Source organism: Rhinatrema bivittatum, chromosome 5, assembly GCF_901001135.1.
Source record: "Rhinatrema bivittatum chromosome 5, aRhiBiv1.1, whole genome shotgun sequence".
In the NCBI taxonomy this organism is placed as follows: Eukaryota; Metazoa; Chordata; class Amphibia; order Gymnophiona; family Rhinatrematidae; genus Rhinatrema; species Rhinatrema bivittatum.
The window spans coordinates 285,988,097-286,008,868 of NC_042619.1; the positions used below are offsets into that span (position 1 = coordinate 285,988,097).

Below are 20,772 nucleotides of genomic sequence, written 5' to 3' on the forward strand. Positions count from 1 at the left end.
AAGTCATCCTAACCACCGACGCTTCCCACATCGGTTGGGGGGCCCATGTGGACGATTTCCAAACCCAAGGGTTGTGGTCGCCAGAGGAAGCCGAACACCAAATAAATTTCTTGGAACTTCGAGCGATTCGCTACGCGCTCAGAACTTTCAAGGATCATCTATCAGATCAGATAATCTTAATCCAGACAGACAACCAAGTGGCCATGTGGTATATAAACAAGCAGGGAGGCACAGGCTCCTTCCTTCTGTGTCAGGAAGCTGCGCAGATTTGGGCAGAAGCCCTCTCCCATTCCATGTACCTCAAGGCCACTTACTTGCCGGGAGTAGACAATGTACTGGCAGACCAGCTGAGCCGTGTCTTCAAGCCACACGAGTGGTCACTCGATCCTCTGGTAGTGACCTCTCTGTTTCACAAGTGGGGTTTTCCCCGCATAGACCTCTTTGCGTCCCCTCAGAACCACAAAGTGGACGATTACTGCTCCCTCATTCGGAGCCAACACTCTCAGCCGAGGGATGCCTTCTCCCTCAAGTGGACGACAGGTCTGCTTTATGCATTCCCTCCACTTCCTCTTCTGTCAAGGACTCTCGTGAAGCTACGCCAGGACAGGGGAACCATGATCCTGATAGCACCCCACTGGCCACGCCAAGTGTGGTTTCCCATACTCCAGGATCTCTCCATCCGCAGGCACATCCCTCTGGGAACGGATCCGCATCTGCTCACTCAAAACGACGGATGCCTCCTCCATCCCAACCTCCAAGCCTTGTCCCTGACGGCATGGATGTTGAAAGGTTAGTCCTTCAGCCTTTTAACCTTTCGGATTCAGTTTCTCGTGTCCTGATAGCTTCACGAAAGCCCTCCACCAGAAGATCCTATTCATATAAATGGAAAAGGTACACATCATGGTGCACTTCTCAGTCCCTTGATCCCCTTTCCTGTCCAATCTCTAAGTTCTTGGACTATTTATGGCACCTATCAGAATCCGGTCTAAAGACCTCTTCCATTAGGATGCATGTCAGTGCGGTAGCCGCCTTCCATAAAGGTATAGAAGGTGTCCCTATTTCCGTACAACCCCTGGTGACACGCTTTCTTAAAGGCTTGCTCCATCTGAAGCCACCCTTACGTCCTCCGGCCCCATCTTGGGACCTTAATCTGGTTCTTGGTCATCTAATGAAACCACCTTTCGAACCTCTACACTCCTGTGAATTAAAGTATCTCACATGGAAAGTGTTATTCCTTTTAGCTATCACTTCAGCTCGCAGGGTTAGTGAGTTACAGGCCCTAGTTACCTATCCGCCTTACACTAAGCTCCTGCAGGACCGGGCGGTACTCCGCACTCACCCTAAATTTTTACCTAAGGTAGTTTCTGAGTTTCATATTAATCAATCCATCATACTACCTATCTTTTTTCCCAGGTCCCACTCCAACTCCGGGGAACAGACTCTGCATACCCTAGACTGCAAACGAGCTCTAGCTTTCTATCTAGACCGTACAGTTAATCACAGGAAGAGCACTCAATTGTTTGTCTCTTTCCATCCTAACAAGTTAGGACAACCTGTGGGTAAGCAGGCTCTTTCCTCCTGGTTGGCGGACTGCATTTCTTTTTGCTATCAGCAAGCTGGCATTCCTTTTCAAGACCGTGTAAAAGCACACTCTGTGAGGGCCATGGCGACGTCAGTGGCACACCTTCGCTCGGTGCCGCTTCCTGACATCTGTAAAGCTGCAACCTGGAGTTCTCTCCATACCTTTGCAGCCCACTATTGTTTGGACAAAGCTGGAAGACAGGACTCCATCTTCGGCCAATCTGTCTTGCGTAACCTTTTTCCAACATGACGTACCAACACCCTTCCACCTTCCCGGTAGGGTGCGGATGCCCTTTACCAAATTCCACCCCAGTTGTTGTGCCTGTTGCACACCGTTGGGTACATTTGGTGTAAGTCAGGACATCCTCAGCTCGGTACTCACCCATTTGTGAGGACAACCATCCTGCTTGTCCTGTGAGAAAGCAAATGTTGCTTACCTGATGTAACAGGTGTTCTCACAGGACAGCAGGATGTTAGTCCTCACGAAACCCGCCCGCCACCCCGCGGTGTTGGGTTCGTTTTGTTTTTACTTTTTAGGCACTGCCTGTAGCTTTGAAAATCAGACTGAAGGGAGACCCCTGCTGGCTGCAGGGTCAGTGCCTTGCTGGGCATGCCCAGTAGGGGCCAGTCAAAGTTCTGTTAAACTTTGACAGAAGTTTTCCGTGGTGGGCTCCATCCTCGATGTCACCCATTTGTGAGGACTAACATCCTGCTGTCCTGTGAGAACACCTGTTACATCAGGTAAGCAACATTTGCTATTCATGAAGGTCCAACAAATTTAACAAAAATTTAATTGAAAATACTTAAGATTATACTGGGGAATACTGTGGTGTTCTTTGCCATTCTTTGAAAGCCAATATAACTGTTAAGAGTTCCTGGTCACCAATGGTGTAATTCTTCTCCATCGAGGAGAGCTTCCTTGAGAAAAAGGTACAGATAACAAGAATACCATGAGAGTCATGTTGAAGCAGAATGGCTCCTAACGCAAGTGTGGAAGTGTCAACCTTTATGATAAATGATTGGGTGGGGTAAGTATGGCAAAGGCATGGATCTTGGGTAAATTCCTGTTTCAGATAGTCGAAGGCTTGAATGGCTTCCTCATTCCAAACCTGGGATCCACTCCCTTCCTGGTAAGGGCAGTGAGAGGTGCCGCTAGGGAAGAGTAATCTCATACAAATTGTCTGTAGAAGTTAGAAAACCCTATGAAGCGCTGGAGAACTTTAAGCCTGTTGGGCGAGCCAGTGAAGAATGGCAGCTAACATTTCTGGATCCATACAGAAGGCTGTAGAGGAGAAAATATACCCCAGAAAGGGAAGGTCCTTTTGCTTAAATTAACATTTTTCATGTGACAGGGCAAAGGTAGCGCCTGTGCCATTTTGAAGATTGGCAATACGGCCCGCGTGCAGGAGGTTGCTCCCGGACCCCCGCTGGACTTTTGGCAAGTCTTGGGGGGGTCAGGAGGCCCCCCCCCCAAGCTGGCCAAAAGTCCCTGGGGGTCCAGCGGGGGTCCGGGGGTGATCTCCCGCATGCGTGACGTCGGGGTCCAGGAAACAAAATGGCGCCGGCGCTACCTTTGCCCTGTCACATGATAAGGACAAAGGGCCACCGGCGCCATTTCTCAACGCAGCAGTGGCCAGAGAGCGGGAGGAGATTGCGTCGGGACCCCCCTACTGGACCCCAGGTAATTTAAAACATTTTTGGGGGGGTTCGGGAGGGTGGGGGATTTGTTTTAAAGGTTCGGGTGGGTTTTAGGGTTTTTTTGGTGTGCCGGTTTTCCCGCCCTCCCCCGATTTTCGATTTTTAACGAGTTTTAGAAAAAAATAAAACTCGATCAGATTTCCCTCCCCCCCAGCCAAAATCGTTAAGACGATCCCCCAGCCAAAATCGTTAAGACGATCGATTACACGATTCACACCTCTACTATCTATATGTTCAGCAGATAGTTTCTATCATTTTGCCTGGCACAGATGTCAGACTCACTGGTCTGTAGTTTCCTGGATCAACCCTTGATCCTTTTTTAAAAATTGGCATTACATTGTCAGTCCTCCAATCTTCAGGTACTATAAATGATTTTAATAATAGTATAAAATTTCCAATAGCAGGTCTGCAATTTCAGTTTTCAGTTCTTTTAGCTCTCTGGGATGTATGCCATCTAGTCCAGGTGGTTTGCTAGTCTTTAGTTTATCATTTTGGCCTAGTACATCTCACAGGTTTACTGAGATATGTTTCAGTTCCTCTGACTCATCACTTTTGAATATCATTTCTGGAATGGGTATCTCTCTTACATCTTCCTCAGTGAATACCAAAGCAAAGAATTCATTTAATCTCTCTGCTATGGTTTTGTTATCCCTAAATACTCCCTTTACCCTTTGATCATCTAATGGTCCAACTGACTCCTTTGCAGGTTTTTTACTTCGAATGTACCTGTAGAAGACTATATTATAAGTTTTTGCTTCCATGGCAAGCTTTTTTTCAAATTCTCTCTTTGCCTTTCTTAGCAATAATTTACATCTAATTTGCCAGTGCTTATGCGGTTTCTTGTTTTCTTCATTCAGACTCTTTTTCCATTTATTGAAAGATGTTCTTTTAGCTGTTATAGCCTATTTCAACTCACCCTTCAACCTTGCTGGCAGTCCTTTAGCTTTCCTTCCACCTTTTCTAATGCATGGAATACACCTGGGCTGGGCTTCCCAGATGGTATTTTTAAACAACATCCATGCCTTAATCTTTGCAGTTGCACCTTTCAGTTTTTCCTGTTTTCCTCATTTTATCATAGTCACCTTTTGAAAGTTTAATGCTGTCGTAGTAGATTTCTTTAGTATCTTCCCTCCATTTATTAAGTCAAATTTGATCATGTGATCACTAGTGTCAAGTGGCTCCAACACTGTTACCTCTCACATCAAATTCTGTATTCCACTAAGGATTAGATCTAAAATAGTTTCCATTCTTTGTTGGTTCTTATACCAGCTTCTCCATGAAGCAGTCATTGATTTCATTCAAGAACTCTCTAGCATATCCTGATGTGACATTTACCTAGTCAATACTGGGATAATTGAAATTCCCCATTATTGCTGTAGTACTGATTTTGATAGCCTCCCTAATTTCTTCTAGTATTTCATTGCCTGTTTGTTCATTCAGGCCAGGTGGACAATAATACAGCCCCACTGCTATTTTATTCCCCTTTTCATCTGGAATTTCTATCCATACGGATTCAACATTGCGTTTTGTTTCATGCAGAACTTTTATCCTTTTTGACTCAATGTTCTCTTATAATTTATTTATTTATTTAAACATTTTTATATACCGGCATTCGTTGTGGTTTACAGTAAACAGGTTAAGTTTGGAAAATTACATTGTAACAGGGAAGTCAAAACTGGGGGAGGGGGTAACGAAAGGAAGCTAATATATATATAGTGCTAATAATATAAGCTAATAATATATAGTGCTAACCCTCCATCAATTTGATCTATCCTATTATTTCAATATAGTTTAAACCCTAGGTCACAGTATCCTATTAGTTATCCTCATTTTACCAGGTCTCTGAGATGCCAATTATATCAGCCCTTCATCCAGTACTATGCACTCTAACTCTCCCATCTTATATTTTAGACTTCTAGCATTTGTAAACAGACACTTCAAAATATATTTATTGCTTGTTTTAACAATCTGCATATCAGTTGACAGGTAATTTGAATATTTCTGCTCTGTCTGTTCTTTATGTAAAGGCATCTGGTCCTTTTAAGCATTTATTGCATCCTCTCTACTGGGATGCCCTAGTTTCCCTTCCCTCTTTGTAACCTTCAAAGATACATCATTCTGAACCATGCGCTTCTGAGTAACTGTCAGCTTTTCACCATCATCTGGTTTAAAAGCTGTGCAATCTCATTTTTAAAGGTTAGTGCCAGCAGCCTAGTTCCTCTATGGTTAAGGTGGAGCCCATCCTTTTGGAAAAGGCCCTCTTTCTCCGAAATAAGGCTTAGTTTCTAATGAATCTAAAACCCTCTTCCCTGCACCTTCATCTCATCCATGCAGTGAGACTCTAGAGCTCTGCCTGTCTCAGGGGTCCTGCACGTGGAACAGGAAGTACTTATGGGAATCTACTCTGGAGGTTCTGGATTTCATCTTTCTACTTAAAATCCTAAATTTGGCTTTTGTACTTTCCTATGTCATTGGTACCCACATGTACTAAGACAGCTGGCTCCTCCCCAGCACTATCTAAAATCCTATCTATGTGACACAGGAGACCTATCTTTGCACCAGGCAGGCAAGTTAAATGATCCTCAAGTCCACCAACCACCCACATATCAACCTTCCTAATAATCGCATTGCCAGCTACAATAGCCATCCTAAACCTTCCCTCCTGGGCACGATACAAGAGGATATCACATCACCTTGAGGGCAGCCTACTGGATTTTTTCCTGCCTCACAAAGGTGATGCTTTCCTTCCTGGTGACCTTGCTCCTTCAAGGCAGTCCAGGGGCTGCTGGATTGAAGGTGAAACATCATCTACTATATCCCTGAAGGTCTCCTCTATGTACCTCACTGTCTCCTTTATCTCCTGTAGATCATTCACTCTAGTCTCCAGAGATTGGAATCGTTCTCTGAGGGCTAGGAGCTCTTTGCACCTACTGCACATATACAACTTCTCACTAGATAATCATACATGTGGCACTCAGTGCAAAAGACTGGAAAGCCCCCTTCTTGCTGCTAGATGACTATTTATTTTTTATTTAGAAACATAGAAACATAGAAATGACGGCAGAAGAAGACCAAACGGCCCATCCAGTCTGCCCAGCAAGCTTCACACATTTTTTTCTCTCATACTTATCATTTTCACTTAACTCTTGGTTCTATTTCCCTTCCACCCCCACCATTAATGTAGAGAGCAGTGATGGAGCTGCATCCAAGTGAAATACCTAGCTTGATTAGTTAGGGGTAGTAGGGGTAGTAACTGCTGCAATAAGCAAGCTACACCCATGTTTATTCCCTTTACCCAGACTATGTCATACAGCCCCTATTGGTTGTTTTTCTTCTCTCCTGCCGTTGAAGCGGAGAGCCATGCTGGTTATGCATTGAAAGTGAAGTATCAGGCCCTTTTGGTTTAGGGTAGTAACCGCCGTAACAAGCCAGCTACTCCCTGCTTTGTGAGTGCGAATCCTTTTTTTTTTTTTTTTTCTTCTCCCCTGCAGTTGAAGCTATTCTGGATATGCGTGAAGCCTCAGCTTTTCTTATTCCCCTGCTGTTGAAGCAGAGAGCTATGCTGGAAATGCTTGATGTATCAGCCTCTCCCATGCCATGAAGCAGAGAGCCATGCTGGATATGCATCGAAAGCGAAGTATCAGGCACATTTGGTTTGGGGTAGTAACTGCCGTAATAAGCCAGCTACTCCCCGCTTTGTGAGTGCGAACCCTCTTTTCTTCTTCCCTGCCGTTGAAGCAGAGAACTATGCTGTATATGCTTGGAAAGTGAAGTATTAGGCTTATTTGGTTTGGGGTAGTAACCGCCGTAACAAGCCAGCTACTCCCCTCTTTGTGATAGCAAATCCTTTTTTCCACATTTCCTCTTGCTGTTGAAGCTTAGAGCGATGTTGGAGTCACAGTAAGCATCTGTATGTTTATTTAATAAGGGTATTGTCTCCGGGCAGTAGCCATCTTTCTGGTGAGCCACCCACTCTACATTGGCGGTCTCTTGACTTTATGGATCCACAGTGTTTATCCCACGCCCCTTTGAAGTCCCTCACAGTTCTGGTCTTCACCACTTCCTCCGGAAGGGCATTCCAGGCATCCACCACCCTCTCCGTGAAGAAATACTTCCTGACATTGGTTCTGAATCTTCCTCCCTGGAGCTTCAAATCGTGACCCCTGGTTCTGCTGATTTTCTTCCTACGGAAAAGGTTTGTCGTTGTCTTTGGATCATTAAAACCTTTCAAGTATCTGAAAGTCTGTATCATATCACCTCTGCTCCTCCTCTCCTCCAGGGTGTACATATTTAGATTCTTCAATCTCTCCTCGTACGTCATCTGATGAAGATCCTCCACCTTCCTGGTCGCCCTTCTCTGTACTGCTTCCATCTTGTCTTTGTCTTTTTGAAGATACGGTCTCCAGAACTGAACACAGTACTCCAGGTGAGGCCTCACCAAGGACCTGTACAGGGGAATAATCACTTCCCTTTTCTTACTCGATATTCCTCTCTCTATGCATCCCAGCATTCTTCTGGCTTTTGCTATCGCCTTGTCGCATTGTTTCGCAGACTTCATATCATTAGATACTATCACCCCAAGGTCCCTCTCCTGCTCCGTGCACATCAGCCTTCCCCCCCCATCGAATACATTTCATTCGGATTTCCACTCCCCATATGCATGACTTTGCATTTCTTTGCATTGAATCTCAGCTGCCATGTCTTTGACCACTCTTCCAGTTTCCTTAGATCCCGTCTCATTCTCTCCACTCCTTCCGGCGTGTCCACTCTGTTGCAGATCTTAGTGTCATCCGCAAAAAGACAAACCTTACCTTCAATCCCTTCCGCAATGTCGCTCACAAAGATATTGAACAGGACCGGTCCCAACACCGATCCTTGCGGTACACCACTTATAACCGCTCTCTCCTCAGAGAAGGTTCCATTTACCATCACACATTGTCTTCTGTCCGTCAACCAATTTGCAATCCAGGTCACCACATCGGCACTCACTCCCAAGCTTCTCGTTTTATTCACCAGTCTCCTGTGCGGAACCGGATTCTTTTATATACCGAAGTATATCGGGGAGCTTTCACTCCGGTTTACATCTAAACAACTTCATACATGAAAACATTTTTTTTGTAACATATTAAACATTAGTATCATAAATAACATCTCGGCTAAAGCAGAGTAATATATAATAAACATAATTAAAGAAAGTATCTTATAATTGAGTTTTCTGAAGTATAATGAGCGGTATTAGTTAAAGTGGAAGTAAAAATCATATTAGTATTGTGGAGGGGTGAGAGATCAAATTATAAGAGTACGGGTTGGGTGAGTTAAAGGAAGAGGGGGTTCAAGGTAAGAATGGGAAGAAGATAAATAGGGGTGGAAAAAGAGGAGGGAATAATTTAAGTGGATTGGAAGGATGGAGAGGAGAATAGGGTTAGGGGTCTTAATTCCCTCTTAATTTTGTTGATTTGTTATCAAGTTAAAATTTCTAAGAAAGTAGGGATGTAAAGCTAATCAAAAGTACTTTTAGTCTATTGATTTATTTTATATTTGTCTGACAATTGCCTCCAAAACACTACAGTTAATCTAGTTATGCCTTCCTAGGTTCCCACCTTATTGACTCTTATTCCTTCTATATAAATTCTGTAATTAATGTATAGTAAGGATGTTCCAGTCCTCTTCTGCTGCAAGGGGTGCGAGGTCCCTGGAAGCTGGGGCTGTGGAGCTTGAAAGCTTGGATCACTCGCAGTGACCTCTGAAGTCCTCTCCCAAGGACTACTGCGAACAGTATGCAGATGCACCTTCCATCCTCTTCTGCTGCAACGGGTTTGGGGCCTTTGGAAGCTTGTGCTATGGAGCCTGTAAGCCTGGATCGCTCACAATGATCTCTAAAGTTTTCTCCCAAGCTCAATAGGAATAGTATGCAGATGTGCCTTCCATCCTCTTCTGGTGCAAAGGGTCTGGGGCCTCTGGAAGGTGGGGCTGTGGAGCCTGAAAGCCTAGATCACGGTGACCTCTGGAGACCTTTCCTGAGGTCTGCTGGGAGCGGTATTCAGATGAGTCTTCTGTTCCTCTTCTGCAGTAGAGGACCTGAAGGCTGTTGCATGTATGTGTGTACTAAGTTTTCAGCGTATACACTAAATTTTTCATGCATTGTAATATAAGTATGTACCTTAGGGGATGGAGATACGTATATTTTAGAACCTGCACAGATGGGTCCACACATGTTCTAAAATACTATATCAGTTTCCCATGGACCCCTATACATGCGTATAAGGGGCCATGCAGAGATGTTTGAAAGTTATCCTTCCTGTGTTCTTGCATTTTTAGTGTGCCTACAGTAGCAATATTATTTAATAAAACAAGATTTGAGTTGTATTTCAACATGAGCTCCACAAGGTAATTGAAAAGCAATAAATGTCAAAATTCAGAGGATATAAAGTCAAAATCTGTAGTTAAAATTAATCAAAAATCTTAAAGCAGTTTTAAATTGTTAATATTTATATAGTTGTTTTAATGCATGCTATCTTCTGACATTGGTAGAAAATTTTTATGAAGATAAATATTTCTAATTATGACTTAAATGTTAATTTGCAGAGACATTGTGTCAAAAGGCTTCACTTTATTCACTTACAGCAAGGGAGAATTGCTTATGGAGCAGCCACATATTATGGTAAGATGAAATGTGGAGTTCATTTTCTTGCTTTTCTTCTTTTCAATTTTTGGTCTGGTAGTTCCTCTTTTCTCCTTTTAATTTCCTGCTAAATTGGAACCAAAGACAGGATTATGGCCCTATGACCTTTCATTCATAACTGCCCAGGGATTTTCTCTTATTTTAATAGATGTGTTCTCTTATTATTCACAGTCATTGCAGCAATGGTCCTGAGCCTGGAGCCATGCAGCAAGGTTTCTTTCAGAATCCAGTATCATGGGCTGTGTATGGGGCCACCAGGTATCACCCTTAATTATGACTGTGCGCCCCCACCCCTTCCACCAGGGGCTGTGAAAGCAGAATCTTTAAACCCAGCCAATTTGGGGTGCAGAAGACACTACATAGGGATCAAACCAAAGACCACCTACATGGCAGTGTATAGCATTATCCTAGGACAAACAGGATGCTAGTCCTCACATATGGGTGACATCAGTAATGGAGCCCTATACGGAAAAACTTCTGTCAAAGTTTCTAGAAACTTTTGACTGGCACAGTGTGCCCACTGAGCATGCTCAGCATGCCATGATATTCTTGGCCACAGGGCTCTCCCTTCAGTCTTCTTTTTTCCGCGGAGCCATTAGCCTCGCGGGTATTAGGAGTCCTCTGAGGTAAAATTTACCTCATAAAAAAGTTTGTAAAAACTTAGGAAAAACCTTAACCGCAGGGGTCTCCTGTGTATAATATTGCGGTAAGTTTTTCTATCCGTTTTAGCGATTCCGTACCGTCTTTTTGGCCTTCATGTCATCGACGGCTGTCCGACTTAACTATGGCCTCGGGTTTCAAAAAATGCCTGATCTGCTGCCGTAATATGTCCATTACAGACCCGCACTTAGAATGTGTGTTGTGTCTTGGAGAAAAGCATGACGTGTTAACTTGTTTAAAGTGTGCCGAAATGACGCCAAAAGGGAGAAAACTCCGGATGGAGAAAATGGAGCACTTGTTCCATTTACAATTGATGCCTTCGACATCAACATCCACACAATCGTCTCCGGCCGGAGCGATTCGCAAAGTTGTGCTAAAAAAGCGAGCACCTGATGAGGCAGGGGATAGGGCATCGCCAACCCCATCTACGTCGTCGTTCAGGTCTGTATCGATCATCGAAAAGACCACCGAAAGTAAGGAAAAACATCGGCATCGGCGGCTGCACAATCCGGACATCGACCCGATTCCCGGTGATCCATCGAGGGTTTCCTGGGTCACAACCTAAAAAACCTCGCAGAGACGAAACATCACCGAGGCCTTCTAAGCCAAGGTGATCCCCACCGATATCTGTGCCGGGAACCATACTTCCTTAGGGCCCTGGGGAAGTACCGGAATCGCCCTCACTGCCTCCCCCCATAGCTGCTCTGGTCTCACCAGCTTTGCGGGCGGAACTGGACGACTATATCCACCAGGCAGTACAGGATGCGCTCCTCGGTGTGATGCCAACTCAGCCATCGAGGCCATCGCCAAAACCATCGATACCACCGATGCCGTCGACGCCGGTTCCCATGAACCTGCTGCTACCATCGACATCACTGATTCCACCGATGCCAGTGCCCATAACCTTGCCGATACCACCGACGATTCCATCGATGCCATCGCCGATACCACTAGCGTCACCGCCCTCGATGCCAATGCCTGATTTGTCTGTCTTTGCACTGATTTTGGCAAAACTAGACACTATTATCGGTGCCATTCCGATAATATCTCCAGAACCAACAATACCACCACCCACTGGAGAAGATATTCCAAGGGAACTTCCACCTTCAGAGCCAATCCCCAGTCCATCAGGGATTCCACGCCCTCATCCACCAATATCACCATTGCTTCCATCTAAACTGTTGGAACGCCCATCCAGGCCAAGGGAGTATACACCTTCTACACCACTTCATCCTCATACACCGGACACTTGGCAAGATACAGATACGGACACATCCTCAGAGGAAGTCCTCTCTGAACCATCACCTCCAGAAGAGAGAAGACATTCTCCTCCAGAGGACCTCTCATTCTCTAATTTTGTCAAGGAGATGGCAGACACCATCCCTTTCCAATTACACTCTGAGGATGATTCCAGACAAAAGACACTAGAAGTGCTGCAATTTGTGGACCCACCCAAGGAAGTTTTGGCAGTTCCAGTCCACGAAGTCCTGGTAGAGTTATTGCACAGGTTATGGGAACATCCCTGCTCCATACCCCCAGTCAACAAAAGAGTGGATGCAACATACTTGGTCCAACACATCCCTGGGTTTCAAAAGACTCAATTACCTCACCAATCAGTGATAGTTGAGTCAGCGCAGAAAAAGTCAAAAAGAGTAAAAACTTACTCTTCAACCCCACCAGGCAAAGATAATAGGTTTCTAGACAACCTTGGTAGGAAAATGTTTCAAGGTTCTATGTTGGTATCCAGGATTGCTGCCTACCAATTGTATATGACTCAGTACCAGTGAAACCTATGGAAACAGATACAGGAACTCTCTAAGGATCTCTCCCACCAACTTCAAGAATCCTTTTCAACCATTATTCATAGAGGCCTAGAAGCAGGCAAGCTTGAGGTTCGTGCAGCGTACGACTCATTTGAAACTGCATCCAGGATGTCAGCCACTGGTATCAGTGCTCGACGATGGGCCTGGCTTAAGGCATCTGACCTAAGGCCCGAAATACAAGACAAACTGGCAGATCTCCCTTGTGTAGGGGAGAACTTATTTGGCGATAAAGTTAAAGAAGCAGTTTCTCTGTTGAAAGAACACTCCAAAACTCTAAAACAATTGTCATCTATACCTCAAGAGTCTCAATCATCAAAGAGACTTCCAAGGAAAGAGCCTAAGCTTCCTTACTACAGGCCGAGAAGATATTATCCTCCTCCTACACGTGGGTGTTCATCTAGACCACCTCAACGGTCACAACCTAGACAATCAAGAACAACCAGACCTCAACCCCCTCCACAGACAGCATCCACATCGGGGTTTTGAAGTGATTCCAGGGAACAGTAGCCGCTCTACCAATCTGGCACCACACATACCAGTGGGTGGTCGGATCACATTCTTCCATCACAGTTGGGCATTCATAACCACAGACCAGTGGGTACTTTCCATCACATCTCAGGGGTACCACTTGGATTTTCTCACTATACCAAACGACGCTCCTCCCACTTCGTTTTGGACAATAAAAGACCAACCCACAATTCTACAAACAGAATTATCAACCCTTCTGAGAGCCAGGGCCATGGAACCAGTTCCTCGGCCTCAGCAGGGCAGAGGATTCTACTCCCGTTATTTCCTCATTCCAAAGAAAACCGGAGGCCTACGTCCAATCCTCAACCTCAGAAATCTCAACAAATTTCTGAGAAAAGAAAAATTCAGGATGGTTTCTCTGGGTACCATGTTACCTCTACTTCAAAAGGGAGATTGGCTCTGTTCTCTGGATCTTCAAGATGCTTACGCTCACATTCCATATTCCCTCCTCATCGCAAGTATCTACGATTCCTCGTGGGTACTCAACATTTACAATACAGGGTACTACCATTCGGCCTTGCCTCAGCACCTCGAGTGTTCACAAAGTGTCTAGCAGTGGCGGCGGCTCACTTGCACAAGCAGGGCGTGCACATGTTTCCCTATCTAGACGATTGGCTCATCAGGAGTCCAACACAACAAGGAGCTCTCGATTCTCTCCAGCTCACAATAAATCTTCTCCATTTCTTGGGATTCCTCATCAACTACCAGAAATTCACTTCACACCATCTCACAGGTTACAGTTCATCGGAGCAGACAAACACTATAACAGCAAAAGCCTTCCTACCAAAGGACCGTGCACAGACACTAGCCTTGTTAACCGGCTCTCTTCGAGCACGCACCAAATAACAGCGCATTAATGTCTCACTCTCTTGGGTCACATGGCCTCCACAGTCCACATCACTCCTATGGCCAAATAAGCTATGAGACTCACTCAGTGGATGCTCAAAAGTCAATGGATACAGGCCATTCAACCACTGTCTTCCCCTATCCGAGTAACTCAAGAACTACACTCCTCTGGTGAACAAACATGGACAACTTGCTCAAGGGCCTACCTTTCCAACAACCAATTGTGCAAGTAACATTGACTACAGATGCATCCACCTCAGGCTGGGAAGCACACATTGGCCATCTACAGACTCAAGGTACTTGGACGAAACTCGAAGCAACTTTTCAGATAAACTTCCTAGAGCTTCGAGCTATACGTTATGCGCTACATGCGTTCAAGAACTGCCTTTCCCATAAGACTGTCCTCATACAAACAGACAACACAGTTGCCATGCGGTACATCAACAAACTGGGAGGCACGGGCTCGTATCTCCTTTGTCAAGAAGCTGCACAGATTTGAGACTGGGCCCTAACACACTCAATGATTTTCCGGGCCACTTATCTGGTCTGAATCCAATTTCCTTTTTCCTGTCCCCTCTACCCAGGTATCAAAGCGGAGAGTGATGTAGTTGTGTCAAAACAATCAAGGCTAATTGGTTAAGAATGGCAATCCCCGTGCCATCTGCTAAGGATAGTAACTGCCGCTCAATGCAGGTTATCCTCATGCACATTTTTCTTCATTTCCAACCTCTAGCATTTAAGGATCCACAGTGTTTATCACATGCCTTTTTAAATTCTTTTCCATTTTTTATCTTCAACACCTCTTCTAGAAGGGCATTCTAGGCATCCACCACCTTAATGAAGAAATATTAGTGATGTTGACATTATTACCCTTGGAATTTCATTTCATGACCCCTAGTTCTATTTTTTTCTTTCCAATAGAAAAGGACAGAAGTTTGTTCATCATTAAAACCTTTCAGGTACCTGAAGGTCTGTATCATATCTCCCATGCACTTCCCCTCTTCCAGGTTATACATATTTAGATTTTTCAGCTTCTCCTCATATTCTTCCGATATAGACCCCACACCATTCTCTGGACTGCATCCATCCTTTTTGAGATATTGTCTTAAGAACTGAACACAGTACTCCAGGTAAGGCTTCACTGAATACTTGTACCAATACATTATTACCTCCTTGTCCTTAGTGGTTATTCCTATTTCTATGCATCCCAGCATGATTCTGGCTTTAGCTATCATATTGTCGCATTGCTTCACTGTCTTCAAATGGCCAGACACTATTACCCCAAGGTCCCTCTCCCAGTTCGTTCACATAAGTGTTTTAACACCTCCCCCCCCCCCCCCCCCCAATCAAATACAGCTATTTTGGATTACTGCACCCTAGATGCTTGATTCTGCCCTTCATGGCATTGAATCCCAGCTGCCAAATCTTTGACCACTTTTCAAGCTTTCTTCAATCACTTTTTATTCTCTCTACTCCTTCAGGTGTGTCCACTCTGTGGCAGATCTTAGTATCTTTCACAAATAAAGATGTCGCTCACAAATATATTGAACAAATCCAATACTTGGGGCACTCTTCTTAACACTGTTCTCTCTTCAGAATAAATTCCATTGATCATTACATGCTGTTGCCTGTTAGTCAACCAGTTCGTAATCCACTCCAGTGCCTTGGCGCACCCACTACCATGCTTTTCATTTTATCCACAAGCTACGGGACTTTGCTGAAATCCAAGTAAATCATGTTGAGTGCTTTTCTTTCATCCAATTCTCAAATCACCCAATCAAAAAACATTGATTAGATTTGTTTTCTAGGACTTTCTCATGGGGAATCCATGCTGCCTTGAGTCCAGCAACCCACTGGACTGGAGATCGTTCACTATCTTTTCCATCAGCAAAGTCTCCATTAATTTTCTCACTGCCAAGGTCAGGAATATTGGGCTATAATTTCCAGCTTCCTCTCTGCTACTGCTGTTGTAAAGCAGGATCACAATTGCTTTTCTTCAGTTCTACAGCACCATCACATTTTCAGGGATTTATTGAAGAGGTTTTCACTGGACCTGCCAGCACATCTCTGAGCTTCCTTAGCATCCTGGGATGTACCTCATATGGCACCATGGTCTTGTCTACTTTCAATTTTCCTAGCTCCTCCCATATATTCTCTTCTATAACTGGGGTTGCATCTACCCCACTTCCATCCATGGTCTTGTCAACCAGCAACGGCCCATCTCCATGGTTTCATTAGTGAAAACCAAACTGAAGTATTTGTTTAATATTTCTCCTATTTCTTTGTCTTTCTCCAAACGTTGCTCTTTGTCATCTTTCAATGTTAGTATACCACCTCGGGCCTTCCTCATTTCTTTGATATATCTGAAAATGTTAGGGGTGTGCATTCGTTTGCAATGTATTGGCAATCTGCAATGTATAGGGCCATATTTGTTGTATTCATGGGGAAGCGAAACGTATCGCAATTCCCACGAATACAACAAATCTTCACCAAATTATTCGGCTGTCTAAAGGAGCAAATTTAAACAAAACCCTCAGCCTTCTGACCCCCCGCAAGACTTACCAAAACTCCCTTGTGGTCCAGCGGGGGTCCAGGAGCCATCTACTCTACTCACGCCATCGGCTTCCAGTATTCAAAATGGCGCCGATAGCCCCTGTGACATAAGGGCAAAGACTATCGGCACCATTTTGATTACTGGCAGCCGACGGCCCGGGTGCAGATCGCTCCCGAATCCCCGCTGGAGCTCCAGGGACTTTTGGCAAGTCTTTTGGGGGTCAGGAGACTTGCCAAAAGTCCCTGGTGGTCCAGTGGGGTCTTGGAGCCATCTCCTGCACTCGGGCCGTCGGCTGCCAATATTCAAAATGGCACCGATAGCCTTTGCCCTTACTATGTCACAGGAGCTACCGGTGCCATTGGTCGGCCCCTGTGACATAGTAAGGGCAAAGGCTATCCCAGACCCCCACTGGACCACCAGGGACTTTTGGCAAGTCTTGGGGAGGTTAGGAGTCCCCCCTCCAAGACTTGCCAAAAGTCCCTGGTGGTCTAGCGGGGGTTCTGGAGCCATCTCCTGCACTCGGGCCATCGGCTGTCAGTATTCAAAATGGCGCCGTTAGCCTTTGCCCTTACTATGTCACAGGGGCTACTGGTGCCATTGGTCGGCCCCTGTCACATGGTAGGAGCACAAGATGGTGCCGGCTGTCCATTGCTCCTACCATGTGACAGGGGCCGACCAATGGCACTGTTAGCGCCTGTGACATAGTAAGGTCAAAGGCTATCAGCGCCATTTTGAATACCGGCAGCCGACGGCCCGAGTGCAGGAGATGGCTCCAGGACCCCACTGGACCACCAGGGACTTTTGGCAAGTCTCCTGACCCCCATAAGACTTGCCAAAAGTCCCTGGAGCTCCAGCGGGGATTCGGGAGCGATCTGCACCCGGGCCGTCAGCTGCCAGTAATCAAAATGGCGCCGATAGTCTTTGCCCTTATTATGTCACAGGGGCTATCGGCGCCATTTTGAATACTGGCAGCCGATGGCGTGAGTAGAGTAGATGGCTCCTGGACCTAAGGTCACTACATTTATTTGCTCTTGAATCAGGAATAGTCCAATAAATGTTACGCTCACCACCCGCGGTAGCCCCGCGGTGTGATCCTCTCACCTCTCTACACAAGCTTTGGGCTCCAGCTCCTCGTCGCTGGCGGCAGTGGGCTCCCAGTTCCGACCTCAGACTTCCGCCAGCACCTCCGACCCTGCTCCACTTCCTGGGACTTCCAGCCAGGATACCTCCATCTGTTGGGCCTCTCCGCGGGGTTTGTGGAGAGACGCTGCCGATGACACCGTGCCCCTCCCTAGGTACGCATACACACACACCAGTGAAACCTTTAAAGGGCCTGCGGCAGGAACCTGGCCACTGACCCGGATGCTGACGTCAGTTCCCTCAGCACTTAAATGCTCAGGCCTTGCAATGAAGCGTTGCCTTTGCAACAGGTCTCCTTGGTCTCCTGTTCCAGGTTTCCTCGCACTCATTGCTTCTCCGTGAGCCTTGCTTCGTGTTCCTGTTTCTCCAAGTTCCTGGTTCCTGTTCTGTGTTTGTCTCATCTGTTTGCTGATTGACTTCCTGGTTATGACCACTGCTAAGCCTGACCTTGCCTGCCTTCTCCAAGCCTAACCACTGCTACGCCTGACCTTGCCTGCCTTCTCCAAACCTGACCACTGCTATGCCTGACCTTGCCTGCCTTCACCAAGCCTGACCACTGCTATGCCTCACCTTGCCTGCCTTCTCCAAGCCTGACCACTGTTATGCCTGACCTTGCCTGCCTTCTTCAAGCCTGACCACTGCTACATCTGACCATGCCTGCCTTCTCCGTGCCTTGACCATTGCTATGAACGACTTCGCCTCAGACTTTCTAGAGTCCAGAGTTTCACATTGCGTGCTACACCTTCCAAGTGCCGCCAGCTTCCATTCAAGCTTGACAGTGACGCCTCTGTCCCTATCCTCTGGACACGGACTATTAAGGCTTTGGCCTCTCTTTGCTCAGGCACCTTCAGTTCCTTCTTGTTCCTTGGTGCTTGAGTTCCTGTTCCATATCCCGTCCAGGATAGGACCACACCATCTGCTGTCTGCGGTCTCTGGGCTGAATCATCTACTACCTGTACTTGACCTTAAGGCCCACATAAGTCCTTCCGGCTCTGGCACCCAAAGTCTCAACCCAAGGGGAACGTGGGCTGGTATAGGTGAAGCTCTAGTAGCCTCCAGCTTCAGCCCACTCTGCCTGCTGATGTTGGGAACCCGTAGGCCCTCACCTACGGGTTGCGTCTGTTGCATCCGTCGCTGCTCAACGCCCTCACTCCGCCCTCCTTACCACTGTGGCGACTCCCTCCGGGCCTGATGGATGGGTTACTTCCACGGCGTCTTCTTGCCGTCTTCCTCCGGCGTCCCCGGAGCGGCACGACGCTGTGGATCTGCCATTGGCTGGGCCCATACTATGGAACACGATGCCCCCTGAACTCAGATTACAGAATAATCTCAAAACTTTTAAGAAAAATTTAAAAACATGGCTCTTTAAAAAAGCCTTCACTAAAGAGTGTGGAGGGTAGAGAATAAAAGTACAGAGTAATGCAGATGAGAATGAATTTACTCAATCCTACATTTAAGAAGTAATATCTCAAAGAGATAGTAACTCAATAATATACCTGGACTTGACCAACATTACTCAAATAATGATTTTATTTATGAAATTGTAACCAAACTTTATTGGCACCTGTTAGAATGTACGATATCCTAGATTTACTAACCTTAGTCTATGTGCCTATTTGTAAACCGTTGCGATGGTATATAACTTAGCGACGGTATAGAAAAGTTTTTAAATAAATAAAAATGTTCCTGATGATGTAGGGCGCGCGCGCTCCGAATTATGTACCAGTAAGGGTGTGAACCTCAGGGGCGTCCCCCTGAACTGACGTCATACGCTTCCAGTATAAAAGGTCTCAGTATTTGCTAACGAATTGAGTTAGCAAGGATGTGGATACGGATTCATGCAAGGATTCGGATTAATCCACGGATTCGTCCATGCTACTCTGCCTCCTCGGACTTACCAGGGGTACCCGCTCCTAGGGGGCCTCACTCTTTTTTCTATTTCAGATTGCCGATAGGAACCGGTATTTGCTCCTCGAGGGTCCATGTTCCTGAACACTCTGAAGAATCTCTATTGCCTGGAAGCTATCACAGATTCAGACAATTGTGAGTTACCATCGCTCTCTCAGAACTTTCCCTGGAACCAGGTACTCACTCCTCGAGGGCCTAACTCTTTCCAGCTACTGAGCTTTCTAAAGACCTTATGTGAGATCTATCATCCAGTTCTGGCTATGAACACAGCACACCCTGTCTACTCACTATCTATAGTTTCTCTACAGCTCAGCAACCCTGGGATCGCTGTTCCAGTACCTGAGGGACTTCAGCCCTGCCAGGCATATCAGCTCACTACTGCCACCTCTGGTGGTTCTACTAACTAACCTGTCTAATAAAATAATTGGTTTTGTCTGTCTCCGTACTGAAGCCTAGCCGGTGGTCCCTCTCAGGATATCCTCCTGGGGGAGCAGTCATCTGCCATCGGCCCTATCTGCATTCCTCTACAGCTGAGTGCCCTCTCTAAGCACTCCGCTGGTAACAGATGGCTACTCCTTCCTCACCAGGAGTCTTCAGCAACAGATTCATTATAGTTGTTACTACTCCCTCTACAGGAGCTGTGCATACCAGTTTACTAACTTCTCCTTCCTCAGGAATAGATTATAACAGATTGCTAACTCGTACAGAGATTCATAACACTTTGCCAACTTCTCCTAGGCATAGGAGTATAACCATAACAGCTTGCTAGCTGCTCCCTCCAGAGGAGTTCACTTATAACAGATTGCTAACTCCTCCTTCTTGAGGTGTCATTCACAACCAGCTTGCTAGCTTCTCCTACCACAGGAGTAGATTCCTAACAGATTCTTATCAGCGTCAACCCCCACCTCAGCCCAAGGATCCACCTCCTACGCAACAGGTTCCAAAGGCCATTGATTCGGTGAAGCCCTCCAGGCCATCCCAGGCCTGGCTTCCAAGGTGCAAGAACAGCAGCATTTCCTCGAGGCATTGGCCTCTTCCATGGATCGTCTTCATGCCCGGGTCGATGCCTTCGTCATTGACTCGGCTTCTTCTCCTCCACAGCCACCTCCATCATCACCACGTACTTTGTTGGCAGTTCAGCGCTTCCACCTTTCAATGGCGACTCCAAGCTCTGCAGACGGTTCATAAACCAGTGCTATATGCAATTTGCTCTGTAGCCTTCTGTCTTCCAGGACGACTTGACAAAGGTCACATTTATCCTGTCTCGCCTCGAAGGAAAGGCCCTGGCCTGGGCTTCCCCCCTGTGGGACTCCTTGCTAAGAGAACTGGTTCAATTTGTGACTGTATTCAAA

At 46.1% G+C, this 20,772-nt stretch overlaps 1 protein-coding gene across 2 annotated transcripts in view; it reads left to right on the top strand.

The window, feature by feature from the left end:
• Window positions 1-20,772, top strand: part of LOC115092775 (disintegrin and metalloproteinase domain-containing protein 9-like) — a 1,307,906-nt gene that overhangs the window by 231,758 nt on the left and 1,055,376 nt on the right. For both annotated transcript variants that reach the window (XM_029604079.1, XM_029604080.1), the window contains exon 5: window positions 9,865-9,940. In XM_029604079.1, the coding sequence (XP_029459939.1) occupies window positions 9,865-9,940 (76 nt within the window). The remainder of the gene's footprint in view (window positions 1-9,864; window positions 9,941-20,772) is intronic.